The following is a 19,895-nucleotide window of genomic DNA, read 5'->3' as shown; positions in this document are numbered from 1 at the left end:
TATTGCCAGAGCCTTGCAAAGGATGGAGCCAAGGCAGCAGTGGAACTCTCTCATTTCCTGCATATGCACACATGCTTGCTAATTGAAGTGGATTTACATCCCACTTAGTATGCATTAAACAGCAAATATGCTGCACAGATCTCTGGATCTCTGCGGGGGGGGCTGACCATCTCCTTCCCCTGTACTGCCTTCCTCCTGCCCTTCCTTCTCTGCAGGGGGAAATATTTCTTCAGTCGGAGTTTGTCATATCATTTTAGTAGGAGTACACAGAAACTTCAAAACGAAGGAGTAAGACAGACTCTGTAGCTTTTCTTAGGTTTTTTTTTTTAATATACCTTGCTTGAAAGACAATGCATGTGTTCTTTCAGAACTATTGAGCAGAGGAAATCAAAGGGTAATAGAATACTTCAGGTATCTGTAGAGTATTCATTAGTTTGTTCATTACACTTTACAAGGAATGGTGTTAAAGCTTCTTTGCGCAGATCTTTTGTGTTCTTTCTGATTCCTGGAGAACTCTTCGGTAGCTTAAATCATCTTTACAGACTGCTATTGAAACTTGCGTACCATTTTTTTAACTTTTTTTTTTATATGTTTATTTTGAGATCTACTTCTGGGCAATCCATACTAATCGAGTGTACCTTAAATGAAGTTAGCTCATTACTTTGCAGGGGCTGACTGTTCTTAACCATAAATAACTCTTTTAACATAGTAACGGTATGATAATTTCTATAATTTGACCAGACTTCCTTGCCACCAGGTATTTGGCATGGCACATGTTTTACAAACACCCAGAATATTTATACCCAGCAGATACAAAGTGTTCGCAAAAGCATATGTTCACTTTGAGCCTGCTCTTCTCTGCTCTGAAGTGCCCTGTGCTGGCTGAAACGGCAGGCTTTGCCACAGGCTCACTGGCTTCAGGACGGGTCTGCCCTGACACACCGATCTGCCCTGTAGAGCAGGGCTGGCTTGTGCTCAGCCTGCATCCAAGCGTGGGGACTGCCTGCGCCACACCGAGGGCTCTTGAAAGTCGGAAGGACTGTTCTGCAAGGCAGAGCGATACTAGCAAAGGTCTCTCTGGAGTTTATCGGAAGTATTACCCAGTCCCTCCTCTGGATAGTGTGAGCTGTACTGGTGGCTTTCGTACGGGTGTAATTGCCTGTAGTGGCTTAGCTCTGCTGCTGAACGTGTGAAGCTTTGTGATGGAGAGAGCACCAGCTTTAGACAGGTCCCCCACAAGTGAGACCTGGGTGACCTGAGGGAAGCAGGAGAGAGGTACCAAAACTGGCTTCAGGCTCTTTGTTGTCCTTATGCGTTGTGACCATGGGCTTGGGCTTTGTGGGATCTGAAGTCTGTGAGCTCTGCCCTTTTCAGAGCACTGTGAAGCAGCAAAAGCCCCTGCTGAAAACTTTAACTGAGTAACTGTGCTCTCCTCCGGCTCCCTAACATTTCTCAGTTACGTGGCTCTGCTGATTTGGGAGCCTGGCAGCTGCCAGCGCATCAGAATTCAGCTTTGCTGTCCCTGGGCCAGGGAAGGACAGTTTTCCCCACACTCCTGAGAAATCTTGAGCTGGGTTTAAATTTAGGTCAGCTTTGAAGGAAAAGCTTTAGAAGGCACTTGCAAGGAACAAGGGGATTGGGGCATGTTGCAGAAGTGGTAGGACAACAGAGCTATTTAGCTTACCCAGACAGTAGTGCTTCCCCGCCTAAGGGGCATTTTCAATATTGCTTTTTTAACTTCGCTTAATAGGACACTATATATAGGAGAACTTTTTGTGGATCCCATAAAGAGAAAAGTGAGCTACTAAACCTCTTAATATATCTATCAACAATTGTTAGCAGTGCAACTTCTTGGCTATAATATCTAGTAACTTTCTAACAGTTGCAGTACTTCATAAAATTATATGAGGTAATAGGACATGTAACATTTTACTGTGCTGGTCTCTTTCATTTCCTAACAGTATCTTAGTTCCTCTTTGAATTGAATTCTTCTCTTTGGTACAATTTTCTTGCTCATAGGTAAATACCTAGATTGCATTTTATTAAAATTCATGTTGTTATTGCAGTGTGCAGGTAGTGCATATACAATACACTTATTGCAATGTGTTTTTCAAAGTAGGAGTCTCTGTTAAAGCTTTATGTGAATCTGTGTAGTTATCCTTGTTGATTCTTGCGTGGAGGTACAGTATTCCACTAACTTCTCTCAGGATCTTTGCATATTTCTGTTCCCTGCTCACCCCACCTTCCTTCTGGCTTTTTGCTTCTCGGACACTGCTGGCTTATGGCCTTCCTGTTTCACAAAGCGTAATGACTCAACAGTTATTAAAAGGATACTCTCAGGTCAATTTACAACTGAATTAAGTATTAAAAGAATTAAAGGCAAGCCCATCTCTTCCTCCCCAAGTCTACAAAGCACAGAATCGATAGCAGTGTTTTAATGAGAAGCCACTATTACAGGGGAATGGGAAGTATTTTAGTGGCTCTGTAGTCTTACAGCTGTGCTGTGCAGCACCAGGCTGGTGATGCCCTGTGGGTGTGGGTACCACTAGGAGGGGGCCCTGTTTGTTGACCGCGCTTCCTGCTCCGAGCTCTCCTCTCTCCCTTTGAGACCTGCCAGTATGTTTTGGGTGCACAGCTGGACTCGAGATTTGGTTTGGCTAACGGTAGTGTGAGATGAAGGCTGCTGGCACTGTAAATCAATCAGTGCATTTGAGTCTCATGAGCGCTTGGGATGAGGTGGGTTTTTGTAGTCGGTTGGGGTTTTGGGGGTGTGGGGTTTTTTTGGTTGTTTTTTGGTTTGTGTGTGGTTTGTTTTTTTTTTAATGGGAGGAAAAGGCTGTGGGGCAGGGTGAGCGAGCAGGGGTGGAGATGGCTGCTCCTGCTCCTGGCTGTGATGGTCTGGGATGGTCATGGAGCTACATCACAAGTTTGGAATGAGGCTCTCCAGGAACAGAGTGACTCTTGATTACCCAGAAGAGCCTAACACAGAAAGCATGTAGTAACAGTAATGCTATGAAAGAAAGAGTTGGAAAAAACTGGTTCAGGAATAAATTTTAAACACAGACTTTGTTTGTTTTCTTGTTAGTAGTATTTAATTTCCTGTTGCAGTCAACGGGTATATGTATAGAATACATAGAATGTAAGGTGGATGTTGCTGTGGACGTGCAGTCAGTTAATTGATTTGTGATTGCCAGATTCTCACTAATAAAAAGAAAGCATATACTTTATGCATTTGTGTATATGCAGTTATGTTTTGTGCATACATGTTTATTACTTAGGTAGCTATCTTCATATCCATAACTTCATATTCTGCATGGTATGGAATTTTTTTCTTCAGATAAAATTTACTGCTTGCTTTCCTGTTTTGTCTTTACTTTTAGACCTGAGCTTTTCAGCTGGGATAAAGTTTTAAAGATGTCCCCAGTTGAGAGACTAGAACATGCTTTCAGCATAGCCAAGAACCACTTGGGAATTGAGAAACTGTTGGATCCTGAAGGTGGGATATAGTTACTTTACTTAACTAGAAGCTTTTTTGAGCTCTCTTCAAAGAAATTTCTTCTATTGACATTTACAATTAATACGAATTCCAGCAGACTTGTGTAGTGGTATTTTGTTTCAAGTCCTTAAATTTGTATTTAAATGAATGTAATTTGTAGGATATATTAAGGTTCAAATTGACCATGAAGGTGGTACCCTGGCTTTATTTTATTTTAGGTAGGAGTTCTACCGCAAGGGTCTGTGCTTTTCACATGAAGTATTGTGTAGAATGGGATAGCTTAAGAGCTCATGATTTTTTGTTCTTTATACATACACTGAGTAGCAGTAGGTGCCAGTGCTGTGAGTACTTGCTATGTAGGAATGCTTACCAGGAAACTTTTATGGCTCCTTTTTAAAATCCTGAGATGTCGCTCTGCTTTGAAGTGAGCCTCCAAAGATTCATTCTGTAAGACAAGTTCTCAAACTTTATAGATTCAAGCACCACCTTCTTAAAAAAAAGATTAACTGAATGGGTAGCACTCATGAACCAAGAGATAAGTGAGCCTGCGTTGGTGAAACTTTTTTCCATATGAAAAGTAAGAAAATGAACTGACCACTGCTGAGAGTGCGGATAGAGCCTATGTGGAATACTGTCCCTAAACTGCATTTCTGCTTGGGAGATGCTCCAGAATAATTTTCTCTTACTTGAAAAAGATCATGCTTTTTAATGTGAATTCACTTCCAAATGTAGAAAATCTAAACTTTAAAACTTATTCTCCTTCATACTGCTTTCAACATATGTGAAACCTGGCCTTTTAATTTAAAGCTTACTAAAGGCTACTTAACAGGAGAACCTGTGATTTACATTATATGTAAGTCTTAACTGTATTCTAAGTAATGATTTAGAAAAAGCAGCTTTTACATTTATTTTTCCCCCTATTTTATCTTTTTGATGTAGATGTTGCTGTACAGCTTCCAGACAAAAAGTCTATTATTATGTATTTAACCTCTTTGTTTGAGGTGCTTCCTAAGCAAGTCACTATGGAAGACATCCGGGAGGTGGAGACCCTTCCAAGGAGATACAAACAGGAATGTGAGGATGGAGAGTTCAACATGCAGCAGGTGTGTTTGTCATAAAAGTCTGCACGGCTTTTCTTGAGTTGTACTTTTTAGCTGATCTGCTGGCTTGTAAGTTATCTCTGGAACATGCCTTCTACCTTGGGCAACACAATTGGGAAAATACGAAAAATCATAGCATCTTCTTTGTGATTGACTTCAGTCATTCTAACTTCCTTTTTATTCTTCTCTGATTCACGTTCAAAATCCTATGTGTTGAGGTATAAAGTTCCATCTGTGTTGTGCTTCTTTCTTCTGCTTCTCTTTCTCATTTTTTCTTGGCAGGCTGGAGAGGGTGGCCCAAAATCTTTAACTGAGTTTGCTGCAGGACGTGTGGTGGTAGTGGTAGTGATGGGTTTTTATTTGGCTGTGAGATCCATTGTTAAACGAGAAAGACTAAAGTTGTCTTTTCTATTCATGTTCTTTATTTTAAAATGAAAGTTCATCAGTGGTGACTGTGGCCCTTCTCATTAAAATATATCCAATGTTTGTTTTGAACATTTTATGAAGATTAATAGGGATCTTAGTTGTTCTATTTTTAGTATCATTTGGCAAGGCATCTTCTGTGCACTTCTAAGACATCACTTTTCTCTTGGTTGCTTAGGCTGTAGCACTTGAAGAGGATCAAGGCGGTTCTAGAGCAGAGACTCCCAGCACAGTGACAGAGGTGGATATGGACTTGGATAGCTACCAAGTTGCGCTGGAAGAAGTTCTTACATGGTTGCTGTCAGCTGAGGATGCATTTCGGGAACAGGAGGAAATATCTGGTGATGTTGAGGAGGTCAAAGAGCAATTTTCCACCCACGAAGTAAGCTTCTCTTGAAAATTAATTTGCTGGGTTCTTTGTGTGTGATAAGGAACTTCCATTTCCTAGTCCTTATCCAAAACCTGCCATTCTGTTTCTTTTGTCTAAGTGAAAAGCACCTCTACCTATATGTGGTGTGTGGTTTTTTTGATTTGGTTTTTATTTGTTGACAAATAATAGCTTCTTCAAGGTGAAATAGTTCTTTTTAGGAGAACTTACAGTGGAACATGCTTTGAAACTTTTAATGTATTTTTTTAATCAGTTTTGGTTAGCTGGCTCACTGGTGTCTATAATACAAAGACAGTCTGATCCAGGCTGATTCGCGCTTCTCTGCTGCCAACTGCTAAAAAGCCTGGTCAGCCTTATGTCACTTGCTGTTAAATGAGGGCAATGCTGAAATTGATAATCGTGTCAGTTTAATTCAGTGGTCTCCCTGTCATGATTAGCATAGTTTATTTCAGAAACATGTGTTGTTACTTCCAAATTATTTTGTTTTGGTTCTGTTCCAAGTCTGAACAAATGTTCTAATGTTGCTAAACATTTCAAGTGTCATGTTAGATGTTTTAGTTTTCTCCTGTGTCAGCTTACTGTATACAATTGAATTTAAAATCTGAAGCTGACCAATATGAAGATTCTTTTTTTCCTTGTGCTACAGTTTTAAAGCCATGAACCAAAGGAAAAGGTGTTCTGGATTTACAGTAAATACGTGAATTTTTAATGTTATTAACTCATAGGGTTCTGTTTGCTTTCCTATGATACATTTCAGATCTAGTTTTATGTTCTGTCGTCCATAGCTAAGTTTCTATTTTATTTTCTTGGTGCACTTGTTCAAAGGCTGTTGTCTTAAAAACAGCTTTTTCTCTGAGATGGTCAGCTTTTTTTCCTCAATTAGCTCTATTTTACTGGCTCCAGAATTTTTGTAGCTCATGGAGACGGTCATAGGGAGGAGCAGGTCTGCCATGCCTGTGTGTTTGATGGTGCCAGCTCATTCTGCAGCAACAATTTATTAGGACATTTACAAATTCATAAACTCCTGTAGGAGTTCACAGATCATGGTGACGTGGTTGGTTGTGTCACTTCCAGGCTTTTATGATGGAACTGACTGCACACCAGAGCAGCGTGGGCAGCGTTCTGCAGGCTGGAAACCAGCTAGTGGCCCAGGGAAATCTGTCACCTGAAGAGGAGTTTGAGATCCAGGAGCAAATGCTGCTGCTGAACTCCCGCTGGGAGGAGCTCAGGGTGGAGAGCATGGACAGGCAGTCCCGGTGAGTTGTGCCACACAACCCTTCCTAGAGCTGCAGAACGCACCTCTGGTGCTTACTGCATCTTGGAGGAGTTGGTTTGCATCCGTTTGGTTTTTTTTTCCAGGACTATCTCTTCAGTTTGTGGCATGAAATCTACCACCTTCATACTTTCCAAGATGAAACAAGAGATGAATATAACCTGGGTTTTGGGGATTCTTATAAAAAAGTATATTGTGACATGTGATGTAAATGTGCCAGACTAAATATATAGTATCCACATGCAGTAGTTGTATAAATGTGTTTTTAATATTGTTTTAGTAGTTTAAGTTCCTCAGTAGACATGGATAGCTATGTGTGTTTACACAACTAAAAAGCACTTAGAAGAATTTTTTCCTGTGGGTTATCAAGCTAAGAGCTGCACATCAAGGGAGAAACTGCATTTTGTTGCAAGTCTCAGCAGAGGATCTATTAGCGGCAAATCCCTGTTGCAAGAAACAATCCTGGATATAAATTGCATAATTCACTACTTTTTGTTGTTGAGAAAGAAACTAACTAATTAGCTTAGTTAGTTCCCTAGCTTAATGGTGAATATTTTATTTGATGATAGCTAACTGGTTTATGAATGGCCTTGCTTCTTTCCTATAGGATCTGGAACTTAGTCTCTTTCCTGGGAAAACTGTTTCTGCAATAACTCTGCCTGTGCTTCCCCCTGCAGCCTGCATGACGTGCTGATGGAGCTCCAGAAGCAGCAGTTGCAGCAGCTGTCTGACTGGCTGACGGTCACAGAAGAACGCATTCAGAAGATGGAATCTCAGCTCTTAGCGGAAGATTTGGAGTCCCTTCAAAAACAGCTGGAAGAACATAAAGTAAACATTTTTGTCTGTTACGTAATACTTATAGGAGAAGGGTTTGGAAGATATGTATGTTGGTGGGTTCCTTAGCTGTCAGAAGTCATATATGGCTGTATGCTGAGGGGCTCCATTTGATGTTTGAAAAGGATGATGATGGCATAGAAAGGAATTGGAAGTTTCTGGAAGTGCTTTCTTAACTGAACACTTGAGCACTGATGTCAATAGCAGAAACTGTCATCTTCGCTTCATGCAGGAAGTGAAACCTATAGGGGAAATTGTGTTACCCTCACTTTGTGCAGGAAATGAGGCCTCTGCAGGTAAAACTGTTGGTGTGAGGGACAGTATGAAACGGACTGTGGACAAACTTGCCTTTAATGACTGGCAGGCATTGCTAAAGCATGCTTGAGACTTGCAGATTAAAATAATACGGGAGTTAAAACTACCAGGAAGGGCCTCCCAAGTCACTGATTCCAGTCCCTGCTTTTACAGGGATCACATCCTAAGGGGGTGCATAGACACTGCACGCTCTGTGCACAGTGCTTCGGAAGTGGTTTGTGTCTCAAGTTGCTGGATGGGGGTCCAGCCTTCCTAGCCTGCAGTGTTTTTTTTTGAAGGAGAAAGATGGCCTTTTGATATTTGTCATGGTTGCAGCTTTGGTCTTTGTACTCAGTGCTGAGGTCTGACCTTCTCCCCAGCATGGGACATACAGGGCAAAAAATGCAGAGTGTTTTTAGGCTCTGTAATTTCCTGTCCCACATTTGCATTCTTTCCTCTGTCTTCAAAGTCTGGGAAGTTTGAGGTGTGCTGTTCACAGAGTGAGTAGCTTAGGATATTCTGGGATGAAAAATGATATTTACAGTACTGTAAAGGCACATTGATCTTGCAAAGGTATGTCGGAGGTAGGCTTTAACCATGGAATCTGTTCTTCTATAAGTTGTATGAATATTCAGTTTGAAATAATCTGTAGATTTAATCAGAACTGTATGCTTTCTGCAGTTTTCAGCTATTGCCCTTGAACAGAATGATCAGTTATAGTACCGTTGATACTTAGGAGAATTATATTGCCAACTATTAAAAGATGAATGTTCTTAGTGATTTTTCCCTGTTTGGCATGCCCTATGATACTTGCTTATTAACAGTAGTAGCTTTTTAGAGAGACACTTAAGCTCTCTTTCCTATAACAGTAGACATATAGAAAGTCAATGCAGTTGTCGTATGATTCTCCTAGCCAAGTATGGTACATACAGCTTAAAGCACTCCTTCGTGTTTTCCGACATTTCAACAGAATGGTTTTGAGTTCTCTTCTAGCAGTCTTTTGCTTAAGTTTTTTTAAACTGTGCTGTGATTACCCAGTGGTAAAATCTGTGCTTAACTGTTGAATCTGAAGTACTTTGCCACAGCAGTTGTGTTAGTCACTGTGGCCAAAGTACCAGATTAGCAAACGTATTCAAAGTTGGTAACCTCTGATTTGTTCTTGTAGAGCCTGCAGAGTGACTTAGAGACAGAACAGGTGAAGGTGAACTCCCTAACACACATGGTCGTCATCGTTGATGAAAGCAGTGGGGAAAGTGCAACAGCTATTCTGGAGGAACAATTGCAGGTAAAATGTTAAAGCTCTCTTTTTTAACCATAGTAGTAGGCACATAAAACCTCCGCATGTAATTGTTAATCAACATTTTTGTGTTTAAAGACAACTTATTCTAGAAAGTAATTTAAAGTAATATTTTTTAAAAGTAATATTAACGTAATGAATTATTAAATTTGCTCAGAGTAAAACCTGCGCAAGTGCTTTAGTGACTTTAAGCTCAATTTCTGATGAGTCAAGCTGTTTGCATTCCCAGTGACTTAGGCACTTTTGTAGTGTATGTTTTTAGCAGTTTCATTAAAATGGGAAGATGCATAGTACAATTCTTATTTCATATAACTTCTGAATGAAAATTACTTAAAATCTGATGTGAAAAATATTTAAAGACATGAGCACAATTTATCTAGGGAATATTGTGTGAAGTATTTTCCTGTTTTTGTTAGAAGTTAGACTGTAACCTGAAGTATAGGGAGTGTGAAACAGAATTTAGTGAAACAGAATTCATGCTACTTTGCTCGCTCCTTTTGAACTCAATCAAATAGTTCACTGATTTCAGCAAAAGCAGAGATAAGGCCATAGGTGAATGCTCTTGAAAGTTTTAACCTCTGCTCTGTGAAATACAATAATTGTGATTACTGGCAGGGAGGTAGCTATAATGTAGAAAGAGGTTACTGTGAAGTAGGAATTATGATTTTGAATATGATTTTTGAGTTTCCTTGTGAGGTTCATGAATGTTCATGAGTGTTTCCTGCTTTTGTAGAGGCTCGGTGAGCGGTGGACAGCAGTTTGTCGTTGGACTGAGGAGCGACGGCTCAAGTTGCAAGAAATTCAGCTTTTATGGCAGGAGCTGCTAGAAGAGCAGGTTAGTAGCTCTTCAGTTACCCAGAGTGACTGGTTGATTTGTGGAGCGAAAAAACAACTAAACAAAAAAAACCCCACCCAAACCCCTTTGTAGGGTTTAACAGCTCTCAGAAAAAAGCCTTAAAAAACTAGATTGTATGTTATTGCTTGGGTTCCCAGTGTTTCTTGAGGAGTAGAGTAACTGTGCAGTGCAAGAGAAGGATTTTCTGAAGTTTCGGTAAGAAAGTTTATAACTCCTTAAAAAATAATTTCCAAGGTAGCTTACAAAACGGCCAAGAAGTGGGAATATCCATGATAGCAAAATGACAAAGCATCACTATGTATTTGGTGGTTTGGTAATTACGGATATTTTCCTAATTAAGGTATATGGGCTTCCAACATGGACACATGTACACACTTGTGCAATCAACTAATCAATAGACACTGCTTTCAAAGTCAAAGTTTTATGCTTTCAACATAAAATATTTGGTCAATATAGCAAAGCATGCAGCTCATTTTGCTGAGTTTAGACAAACAGTTGAATTGTGAAGATGACGGCATTGTGACTTTGTTCTTGTTTTGATATTGTGCTCAAACACAAATTAACTGATGGCATAAAAAGTATGGTAACACAACTACATGTGTTATGTTTGCATGCCTAGTACTAGACCTTGTTTTGTGTCTCGGCTTACAATATTTGATGGCTTTTCCTTTGAAGGTTTTACTTAAATTGTTTTCTTAACTGATGGTATTTATCACTGTAAGCTATTGTTTAAACTCTGCAGTAGGCACAGATTGTTTAGACATTTGAAAGAAGTAGAACAGTGCTGATACAGCTGTTGCTATCAGTTACAGCCTGGTTTCTTTGACAGAGATGTTTTGTCTGTGTTTTTGGGGGTTTGCATATGTGTTTCTCCCTGACCCCTCCTATATCTATTTCCAGTATATTCATAAGCTGAACTTGCAGCTCATGTGACCTTGTTGTTGATATGGACCCAAGGTTCAGATTCTGGTTTATTCAGTGTCAAGTATCTATTTATATATATTTCTTGAAAATACTGCATTGGCATACGTTTATGTACATGCAGAAAACTGCGTGCTAACATTTTCTGTCAACTCTTGGGCAAGGTAAGTCTCTGAGTTGAGAAATAAGGGTTCCTCAGAAATCCTCACTCCATATGTCAAGGTACGGACTTCAGTTGCTCTCAGTTTTGATGACCCTATGTGAACATGTTTCTGTCCTCTTCCACCCTTATATTTGTCTGAGGAAAAGTGACCACTCATTGATTATTACAATACCGCTAAAAGAGTGTCCATCTTCTGTTGGAGTTGCTTTGTGTTCAGAGTTTTCTAATTTGTATGTAATTATGTTGCTCTGTAACAGTGGAAAAAAATTAATTGGTGTTTATTTAATGCAGAATGTCAGATAGCAAGTAATGAGGAAATAAAGTTTATTTTACATGGTTTAGATCAGCCTACGTATGCATTCATTGTTCAACCCTGAACAACACATTTATTACTAAGAGGTTTGAATTACGGTTCTCTGTCCTCAAGAATTATCAAGTGACCTACAAAAATTGCAATTTGAAACTAATTAAAAACTTTAATACAAACACTTTGTTAAGACAAAAGCAACTAAAACGCCTAGGTACCATCATTTTCCATTTTGCCCAACCAGATGGAGAGATGAGCAACAGTGATGCATGAGCCTTTTTGTGGCTGCCTAGAAAATTTTTGGAAACCACATTGCCAAGTCAACACAATTCTTACCACTCAGGAAACAAATTCCTCCATCAGTGCCAGATATTTCTTAGCACTGTGATAATTATGTTTCACGTTTTCTAGGGAAAGTTATCTTTGACTGCTGATTTAGCAGAAATTAATGGAATACATTGAGGGGGTTTTTAAGCTCCTCTTATGCATAAAATATGTTGGCTGGGATGCCACTGTGATTTTTCCAGAGAGTATGTGGTGTTATAATTTTGTTTCTCACAGTCTTATGGTATTTCCACCACTAATGTATTTGCTGTATGTACGTTTTGCATATTGGTTTACATTGGCAATGTAAACTGCCTTAACCCTTCGGCCAAAAAGTTGCTGTAGTCAGTTCTGGAACAATGCCAAAAATATACAGCTAGACTGAAGAGCGTAATGGCAGTTGTAAAGCATGTTGTTGAAAGAACAAAAAGGTCTGCCCTGTTGTGTATCTTTTTTTTTTTTTTTTTTTAAAAGACAGAGGAGTAGCAGTGTACCACTGGCTATGCAGCTGAGCTTGACAGCTGGCTAGTCTAGCCTATGGAGATGGCTATGCAGCAGCAGTAATATGTTGCAACATAGTGTAAAATTTATAAAATCCTTCCTGAATACTTGATGCCAGTTATTGCTGGAGTTTCCATAGGATTGCTGTGTGACTGAAGAGAAGTGAGAGCCAGGACAGGTTTCCTAGAAAAAAGTGGAAAAAGTTCAAGATCCGTGAGTTAGTACTATCCACAGCAGACCGCTCCAGCTTTCAGTAGTTAATGAGGCAGTATTTATTGAAGTTATTTTGCAGTTGGAAGTAGGTACAGTAAACAGGGATGTGACTAGTTAATATCTGAGTCTTTGACTGACTGTCTGCACTGAAAGAGCTCTGAATTATTGGTGGTGTAGCTTCTGTGAGAAAATGTTTGTAATGGCTGGTTTTGAATCACAGAGGAAGAAGGGTGGAGAATGAAAGAAAGCGTACATACTATTTTGATATATTTAATTCTAATATAATTTGTAAGTCCTATATTAGCTTTGTGGTGGATATCTGGTTGCTATAAATAACTTTGGGTGCACTCTGAAATATTGAGAAATGGTTTTGTTGAAATTGTTTCGCTGGAAAGTATTACTTAGTTCTCCGATTTGGTATTTTTTGTCCCCTTTTATGTACTACTTTTGTTAATGCCAACTGAAATTCCTGCATATAATGACTGCAGAACTGTGCTTTGAATGCAGAGATCCTAAAGAAAGAGTTGTCAATAACTGTTTGACAAACTTGGTATTGTCTTGTGCTATTTTTCTTACAATCTGCAGTGCTTATTGAAAGCTTGGTTAACTGAGAAAGAAGAGGCTTTGAGTAAGGTCCAGACAAGCAACTTCAAAGATCAAACAGACCTGAGTGTGAATGTTCGAAAACTGGCAGTGAGTATTGCTATCCTGCTCTATCCTGTCAAGTCTCATAGACTAAATGAATGGCAACTTAAATGCATGGTGCTTTGGAAGCCAGGACAATACGGTCTCCTTGTCAGATTCTTTCACTTGAATTTAAAAAATATATACAATTTACTCCATGGCCATTCCAGGTTGGTGTGCCAAACTTTGAAACAGCTATCCTGGGTTTTTGACAGGGTTTGGAGTTTATTGCAGCCCAACAGTCAGCTGTGCTTTCCAATGTGTGGGTTTGTGGTTTGTGTGTGTAATGTGGTTTTTTAATACATAGGTGTAGCTTGTACCTGAACTAATCATTTGTAACTCAAGACATACTGCTGACTGCTCTAGGAGCTGTTGCAGGGATGTGCTCTTTTTAAGAGTGTTAGTACTTTGTTACACAAGCGAACTGCTTTGAAACCTGTGATGCATCTTGGCTCAGGTAGTACATTCTTTTTTTCTTTCTTTTTTTCTTTATTTTTATTCCACCTGGAATTAAAAGCTAAGGGGTGAGAGAATACTTGATGTTGTCTTTTAATGTTTTCTTTTAACTTCAGATTTTGAAAGAGGACATGGGTATGAAACGGCAAACGCTAGACCAGCTGAATGAGCTAGGTCAGGATGTGGCCCAGATCCTTGGGAATGGCAAAGCATCCAGTAAAATTGATCAGGATCAAGAAGAACTAACTCAGAGGTGGGACAGTTTGGTTCAGAAGCTAGAGGATTACTCTAACCAGGTACTTAACAAGGCTTTATTACTTTTTAGCTGTTTAGATGTCTGTATGTGTGCAAACCTCATTGATACTGTCAGCAAAATTGCCCAGGCGAGTTCTTGGCATCAGGCTAGAGAGTTAGTCTGCATCTGGCTGCATTTTCTCGTCTTCAAAACCCCACGTTGTTAACCTGACTAGTACTATTACTCCTTTCTCACACAGATTAAGCTTCATTTTTCTGATGAGTAAAGCAGGCTTGCCATGTATTATCAATCAATGCAAATGCCTTTAAACATTGTAAGAGTGCTGGGACTGGATTAAATCTGATACTAAAAGAAAGCAAAGACAAAACCCAAAACCCAGAATAGGTAAATAAATGGGAGTCATACAAGCATTTATGCTCTGTGAGTATGATTTCTCATCTGTTGAAAATAGAGTAGTTGGTTGTTTGCTATGTAATGGTGATAGCCAAGCTGGATTGTTAAACATTTATTTTAGTATTTCAAGTGCTTGGTAATGCTTTTATTTAGACAGAAGTCCCATTGGCTTCTGTGAGAATTTTGTTTGACAGTTTTATGACTCATATCCCTTTTTTGTGGTATTAAAATGTTATTATGGTGAAGGCTGAGGCACCGATTCATGATCCCTTTAGTATATAGTAAATGAGTTGTGCAGTCTGAGTAGGGGTCCCTTTCAGACATGTGGCTTTAATTTGTTCTTGCGTTTGAGGCGGCACTGGGGAGTGCCAAATCCTGTCTTGATCCTTTCACTCCCCCTAAATATCAAGCACACACTTAGAACTTACAGACTGATTTCCATGGGACTTACTTTATAACACGTTAAAGAGTGTGGAAGGTTTCTATTGACTTGACTGAGTTTTTAGGTCAAATTCACTGCGTATTATGTCTTTCTGAGATCTAGGCTTGGTTTTATGGGGTATGAGTATAAAATATAGAATTTTGTGTTGTTAAACCCAAAGGACCTTGGTTCTTTCTTTGAACTAAGCAATTATAAAATAAAATAGATATAAGGCTTATTTTGTTGATTTTAGTTCATTTGGACTGGCATGAAATTCTAGTTGGACTGAGAATTTTGATGTGTGGTTCACATCTTTAATGGAGTTTCTCTCTGGAGTACATCTATGATAAAGGTGCTTCATGATGGCTAGATGTGGTCATTTGTAGGAGTGAATGAATGGGCTTTTATGACTGATGAATAAAAGGAACTAAGCAAAAGCAATTCAGTTTGTTAGAAACGCCATTTAACCCTTTTGCTAAATTATTTTATACAGGTAACTCAAGCTGTAGGAAGCGTAGGGATGTCACAGGTTTCACAGAAGATTGCTGCAGAAACAGTGCCATTGAAAGAACAGGTAGCGGTTAAACAATGCAGACAGGAGTTGCCCCCACCACCACCCCCAAAGAAAAGGCAAATCCCGGGGGACAGTGAAGCAAAGAAAAAGTAAGTATATGTCATTGCCACTTTCCCTTGCTCACTAGATACTACATAGACTCATGTCTCTTGGTCTTGGCTTTTGATTCTTCTTTTATGCAAGTGAGGAATACCTAAGTTGTGGTTGTGAGCTTGGCTTTGGGGAGTGGGAATGAAATGTTATATACAGCCTTGTTTTCAGAACAACAGAAAGCCTGCAGCTTTCATTACTTTCAAAGGGAAATGAAGGTGTTTTGTTTCTCAAAAAAGCAGGTCTTCAGTCCTTGTACCTCAATTCTTCTGCTGTAAGATAGAATTAATTACATTTATTTTCTTTTGGGAAACATCTTATCTTTGGTTAAAGAGTGTTGTGAAAGTGCTAAGTATTTTGATTTATTTATTATTTATTTCTAATCGCTATAAAATATATGGAAGAAATGGGAGAAACTGCACAAAAAAGGCTCAAAAACCTATTCCATCTTCCTGGTATTTAGTAATAAGAACAATATTACAGTGATGTCTCCTTTCACAAGTATATCTGGAGTGGCTGACTGATTTGCATGTATAGAATCATAGAATGGTTTGGGTTGGAAGGACTTTTGAAGATCATCTAGTTCCAACCCCCCTGCCATGGGCAGGGACACCTTCCACTTGAGCAGGTTGCTCAAGGCCCCATCCAACCTGGCCTTGAACATTTCCAGGGATAGGGCATCTGCAGCTTCTCTGGGCAACCTGTTCTGGTGCCTTACCACCCTCACAGTAAAGAATTTCTTCCTAATACCTAATCTAAATCTACCCTCTACCAGTTTAAAACCATTACTCTTCATCCTATTGCTACACTCTCTGATAAAGATTCCCTCCCCATCTTTCCTGTAGGCACTCTTTAAGTACTGGAAGGCTGCCATAAGGTCTTCCCAGACCTTCCTCTTCTCTAGGCTAAACAGTATTTAATAACGTGTGTTGCAGTGACTTTATTAAATAGCATACTGAAAACTAAAGGAATTGTTTCAAGATAAATTAAGAAAGTAAATTCTGTATACTCATCATCTTGCTTTTTGTGCTTGTCTGAGAAAATGCTCATTTCTTTGAGCTGTCACTAGTTGAAACCTTTGGCAGGACATTTTAGGGAGAGGATAAAGGGCTGTGTCAATAGCAGGGAGTCGCTGTACTAGGTGATGTGTGTTCACACAGTGAAGAAGAGTTGCGCTCTCCATTTTTTTTGGAGGAGGAATGGAGGTTAGAAGGGGTGAGGAACCTGCCCAAACCCTCTTGAGGCCCCTGGTCAGACCCTCCAAGACCTGGCGGGGGGGTGCATGCATGTGGGTGTCCCAGGACACTAAGGCAGTCGGCAGCCCATCTGTCCTTTCTCTCTGTGTGTCTCATGAGTCGTAGAAACTATTTTAGACTTTGAAAGCAAAAGTGATTTGATCTGTCATCTTTTTTCCTGGAGCTCAAGCTGTATTAAGGACACGGCCAGTTAAAATAGGTTAAACTTTCTGATACTTTTGCCTGATCCCAGTTACTTATGTTGAAACCAACCAATGGCCAGTAACTAGAATTTTGCAGGTTTTCCCATGAAAACTTTGAGTGACTAACAGTGACTTCTGCATTTGGTACGCTGTTGTTCCATGTTAGGATTTACACTGTGTTAAGTAGTATAATTGTAACATGGCCTGACTTGTAGTCTGTATGGTATATCTATTCTTCTCAAGTTCTGTGCAGTATTGGTTAATCTGGGAGTTTAGGGGTTTTTTTGTTTTGTTTGGTTTTTTTTGGGTGGTGGTGGTTTTTTGCGTGGGTTTTTTTTGTTTGTTTGTTTTTGTTTTTTGTTGTTGGTGGATTGTAGCTTAGAGGTTTTAGGCATAAGAAAGTTATGTTAGTATAGACATGTCCAACTGTAGCCAAAAATGTTAAGCTATAAGCTAATCTTCAGTCCGCTATAAGCATTCAAAAAGGTTCGTCCGCTGTCACTGTCATGAGTGCTTAAGCTACTTTTTCTTCAGACTAAATAGTGCTAAATAGTGTTGTGGAATTTTATGAAATCTAGAACTGTAATTCTTAATTACAGTTCCTGAGGTTTAGTTTATTTACTTTCAAAATACTCAGCATTGAGAGATATCTTTTGTGACATAGTAAAAGAAACGGTAATAGTTTGCATGAAGATATGTATAAACAAATTAAGAAATAAATTATACCATGCATTCTCAATTTGCTCCCAAAGGTTAATACCATGGACATAGTTTTCACTGTGGCAGGTTTTTGAAAGTTTGCATCTGTCCTACTGCCTGTGAATAGTAATATGAGAAACATGAATCTTGTGTGCAGTCTTGCTGTTTTGGGATTGAGTAATGTGCTGAACTTTAAGACATCTGATTTTTAAGACAGAGTGACTGAATAGGGAAAAATGACCAAAAAAAAAAAAAAAATTGTCTGACCTTTTAAACCAGGTTTGAGGCTGAAAGTGCTGAGCTCTTGAACTGGATTTCAAAATCAAAATCTGCCATTCAGGCCACAGACATCAAAGAGTACAAGAAGATGAGAGAAACTTCAAACATGAAAGAAAAGTTGAAGGTAAAATGGGGTGATAGACAGTGTTCCGGTGAATAGTATATTTTGTCTCTAAGCTGGCCGTCAGCTGAAGGTGTGGGCTGATCTACATGCTTCGAGGGGATCAAGTTCTTTTGCTAAATAGTTTCAGAACTGGACATACATGGAAATCTTTGACCAGCTGGACACAAACTTTTCCTGGTGTTGGGTTGCACAACCCACAGGAAATTTTAAAAACATGTATTACTGATGTCTCCTTTGGAGTTCTGATAAATCTCTGTCTTCAGGATTAGTATCTCTTCCACTAAGCAGCATATTTTGGCTTCATGTTTCACAGTTGGAGATGGGCTTGATTGACACCACTTTTCTAATTTTGGCAGATGGGCCAGTGAGCTGCTCAGAGACCCCTTAAATCATGCTGTGACACTCCGCACACACTGTACCACCCAGGGTCCAAAGTGGTCCATTGTTATAATGTTTGGACACATTGTTTTTTCCTCCATTAATTTTGGAGAAAACCTGTATTACTTACTTGAATACATAATTTTAGAGGATCCTGTGGGAGCTGTGAAATAACCATTTTATCTTTTATTCCTCCTGTTTCAGGAATGTATTCTTGCCTTTTTTGGTCCTTGAGCATGCTTTGTTAATGAAGGCTTACTGGAGCTTTAGCAGGACCTGAACCTGCTTTTAGAATCGAAGACAATACTTCAAAATATCTATAAGGAGACTCCTTCTCAGTGCTGTAGCGCAAAATGGTGCCAGTAGGAATGTTTGGAATGGCAGTACTGTTGGAAATAAAAAACAAAACAACCCTCCCAATAGTTTATGTATAGATCTTTATGAATGTTTGTAGCCCTTTATAAAATAGGCTCCGAGATGAACACCAGGTACTCATGAACAGCACTGTTTTTAAATGACTGGGCTCTAAGTGGGCACGACAGTGTTTGTTCTTCCCAGTTGTGCAAATAAACGCATACTGTTTCTGAATTTACTGTAGCAAGTCTAAACCAGAGTAATTACCTTGGACCTTAGCTTCAAAAAGATTTTAATTTGGAGATACTTTGTTGTAAGCTCAGAGGATGTTGAAGTTGTGGCCTGGTGGCCAAGGAAGTCATCTTTCCTCTGGATGTATTCTACCTTGGCTCACACAGGAACATTCACCAGTATGTATGACTTCTGAGAGGAACCTGTTCCTCTCAGAATCTTAGTAGTCACAGGATTTCCCTCACTGTTTCTTTATGAAGGAGGGTTGAAGCACTGGATCTTATGAGAGTGGATTACCAATATGCTGTAGTTCTTGTTAGCTGGACTTCCAGGGAACAGGTGGTTGTTGCCTTCTACTGGAAATCTCAGCAGAGACTGTGGAGTCAAAGGGACTGTTTAAAAAAGGTCTTTTCTCAACTGTTTCACATTAAATAGTTACAATTTTTGATCACAAGTGACTTGTTTTAGCTGGTGTCCCAGTATCTGATTCCACATGGCAGGACTATCAACCCTTTTAACAATATTTTATTCCTGGTGGTGTTGTACTAGTCTTTTGCCTGGTACTTGTGAGACCTAACTCCTTTTGCATTTGTTTTCTGACCAAACAGTACTAACATGCATCTTGGAAGGTGCTGTATCTAAGAAAAAAAAAAAAAAATGTGTTTTGGGTAGTAGTGGGAATGTAAGTGTTAGCTGGGTGGCAGGGAGGGGAGTCAAGAAAAATGAACCGCGCTCTGAAACGGTATTCTCTTGGGGTTCACTTTGTAGGTGATCGAAAAAGAAAGGGTTGAAAAAAGCCAAAAGTTAGATGAACTGAAACATGGTGGACATATTCTTTTGGATCAAATGGGAAAGGGTAAGCAACTTGAAGGTTTTTCTGTTTTGTGATTTAATCAGATGAGTTGCTGGGAAATAATAGTGAAATATGCTGTCTCCAGTTAAAGCACCCCAATATATTTCCTCTCTCTCCTTCCATTTTCTTTCCTTCAGAGACTCTGCTCATTATTACTGTTACTAGTTATTGATATGTGCTTTGTTTCTATTAAAGCTTATTAAAAAAAGCAATATTAATATTATTTGCTTAATGTGTATGTTCACTTGCAGCCTTTCAAGGGTTATTTTTATCGA

The 19,895-nt window shown here is 39.3% G+C and overlaps 1 protein-coding gene across 1 annotated transcript in view; it reads left to right on the top strand.

Annotated features, from left to right (window-relative positions):
• Positions 1 to 19,895, top strand: part of UTRN (utrophin) — a gene marked incomplete at its 3' end in the record, with an annotated part of 391,562 nt that overhangs the window by 88,819 nt on the left and 282,848 nt on the right. The window contains exons 7-18 of the mRNA XM_081998557.1: positions 3,381 to 3,496; positions 4,436 to 4,599; positions 5,198 to 5,401; positions 6,482 to 6,663; positions 7,358 to 7,508; positions 8,974 to 9,093; positions 9,839 to 9,940; positions 12,976 to 13,083; positions 13,647 to 13,826; positions 15,094 to 15,263; positions 17,681 to 17,804; positions 19,536 to 19,623. Of these exons, the coding sequence (XP_081854683.1) occupies positions 3,381 to 3,496; positions 4,436 to 4,599; positions 5,198 to 5,401; positions 6,482 to 6,663; positions 7,358 to 7,508; positions 8,974 to 9,093; positions 9,839 to 9,940; positions 12,976 to 13,083; positions 13,647 to 13,826; positions 15,094 to 15,263; positions 17,681 to 17,804; positions 19,536 to 19,623 (1,709 nt within the window). The remainder of the gene's footprint in view (positions 1 to 3,380; positions 3,497 to 4,435; positions 4,600 to 5,197; positions 5,402 to 6,481; positions 6,664 to 7,357; positions 7,509 to 8,973; positions 9,094 to 9,838; positions 9,941 to 12,975; positions 13,084 to 13,646; positions 13,827 to 15,093; positions 15,264 to 17,680; positions 17,805 to 19,535; positions 19,624 to 19,895) is intronic.

Source organism: Phaethon aethereus, assembly GCF_964289735.1.
Source record: "Phaethon aethereus genome assembly, chromosome: 3".
Classification (NCBI taxonomy): domain Eukaryota; kingdom Metazoa; phylum Chordata; class Aves; order Phaethontiformes; family Phaethontidae; genus Phaethon; species Phaethon aethereus.
The sequence above is the reverse complement of the archived record's forward strand: the minus strand, read 5'-3'. Positions and strand labels throughout refer to the sequence as shown.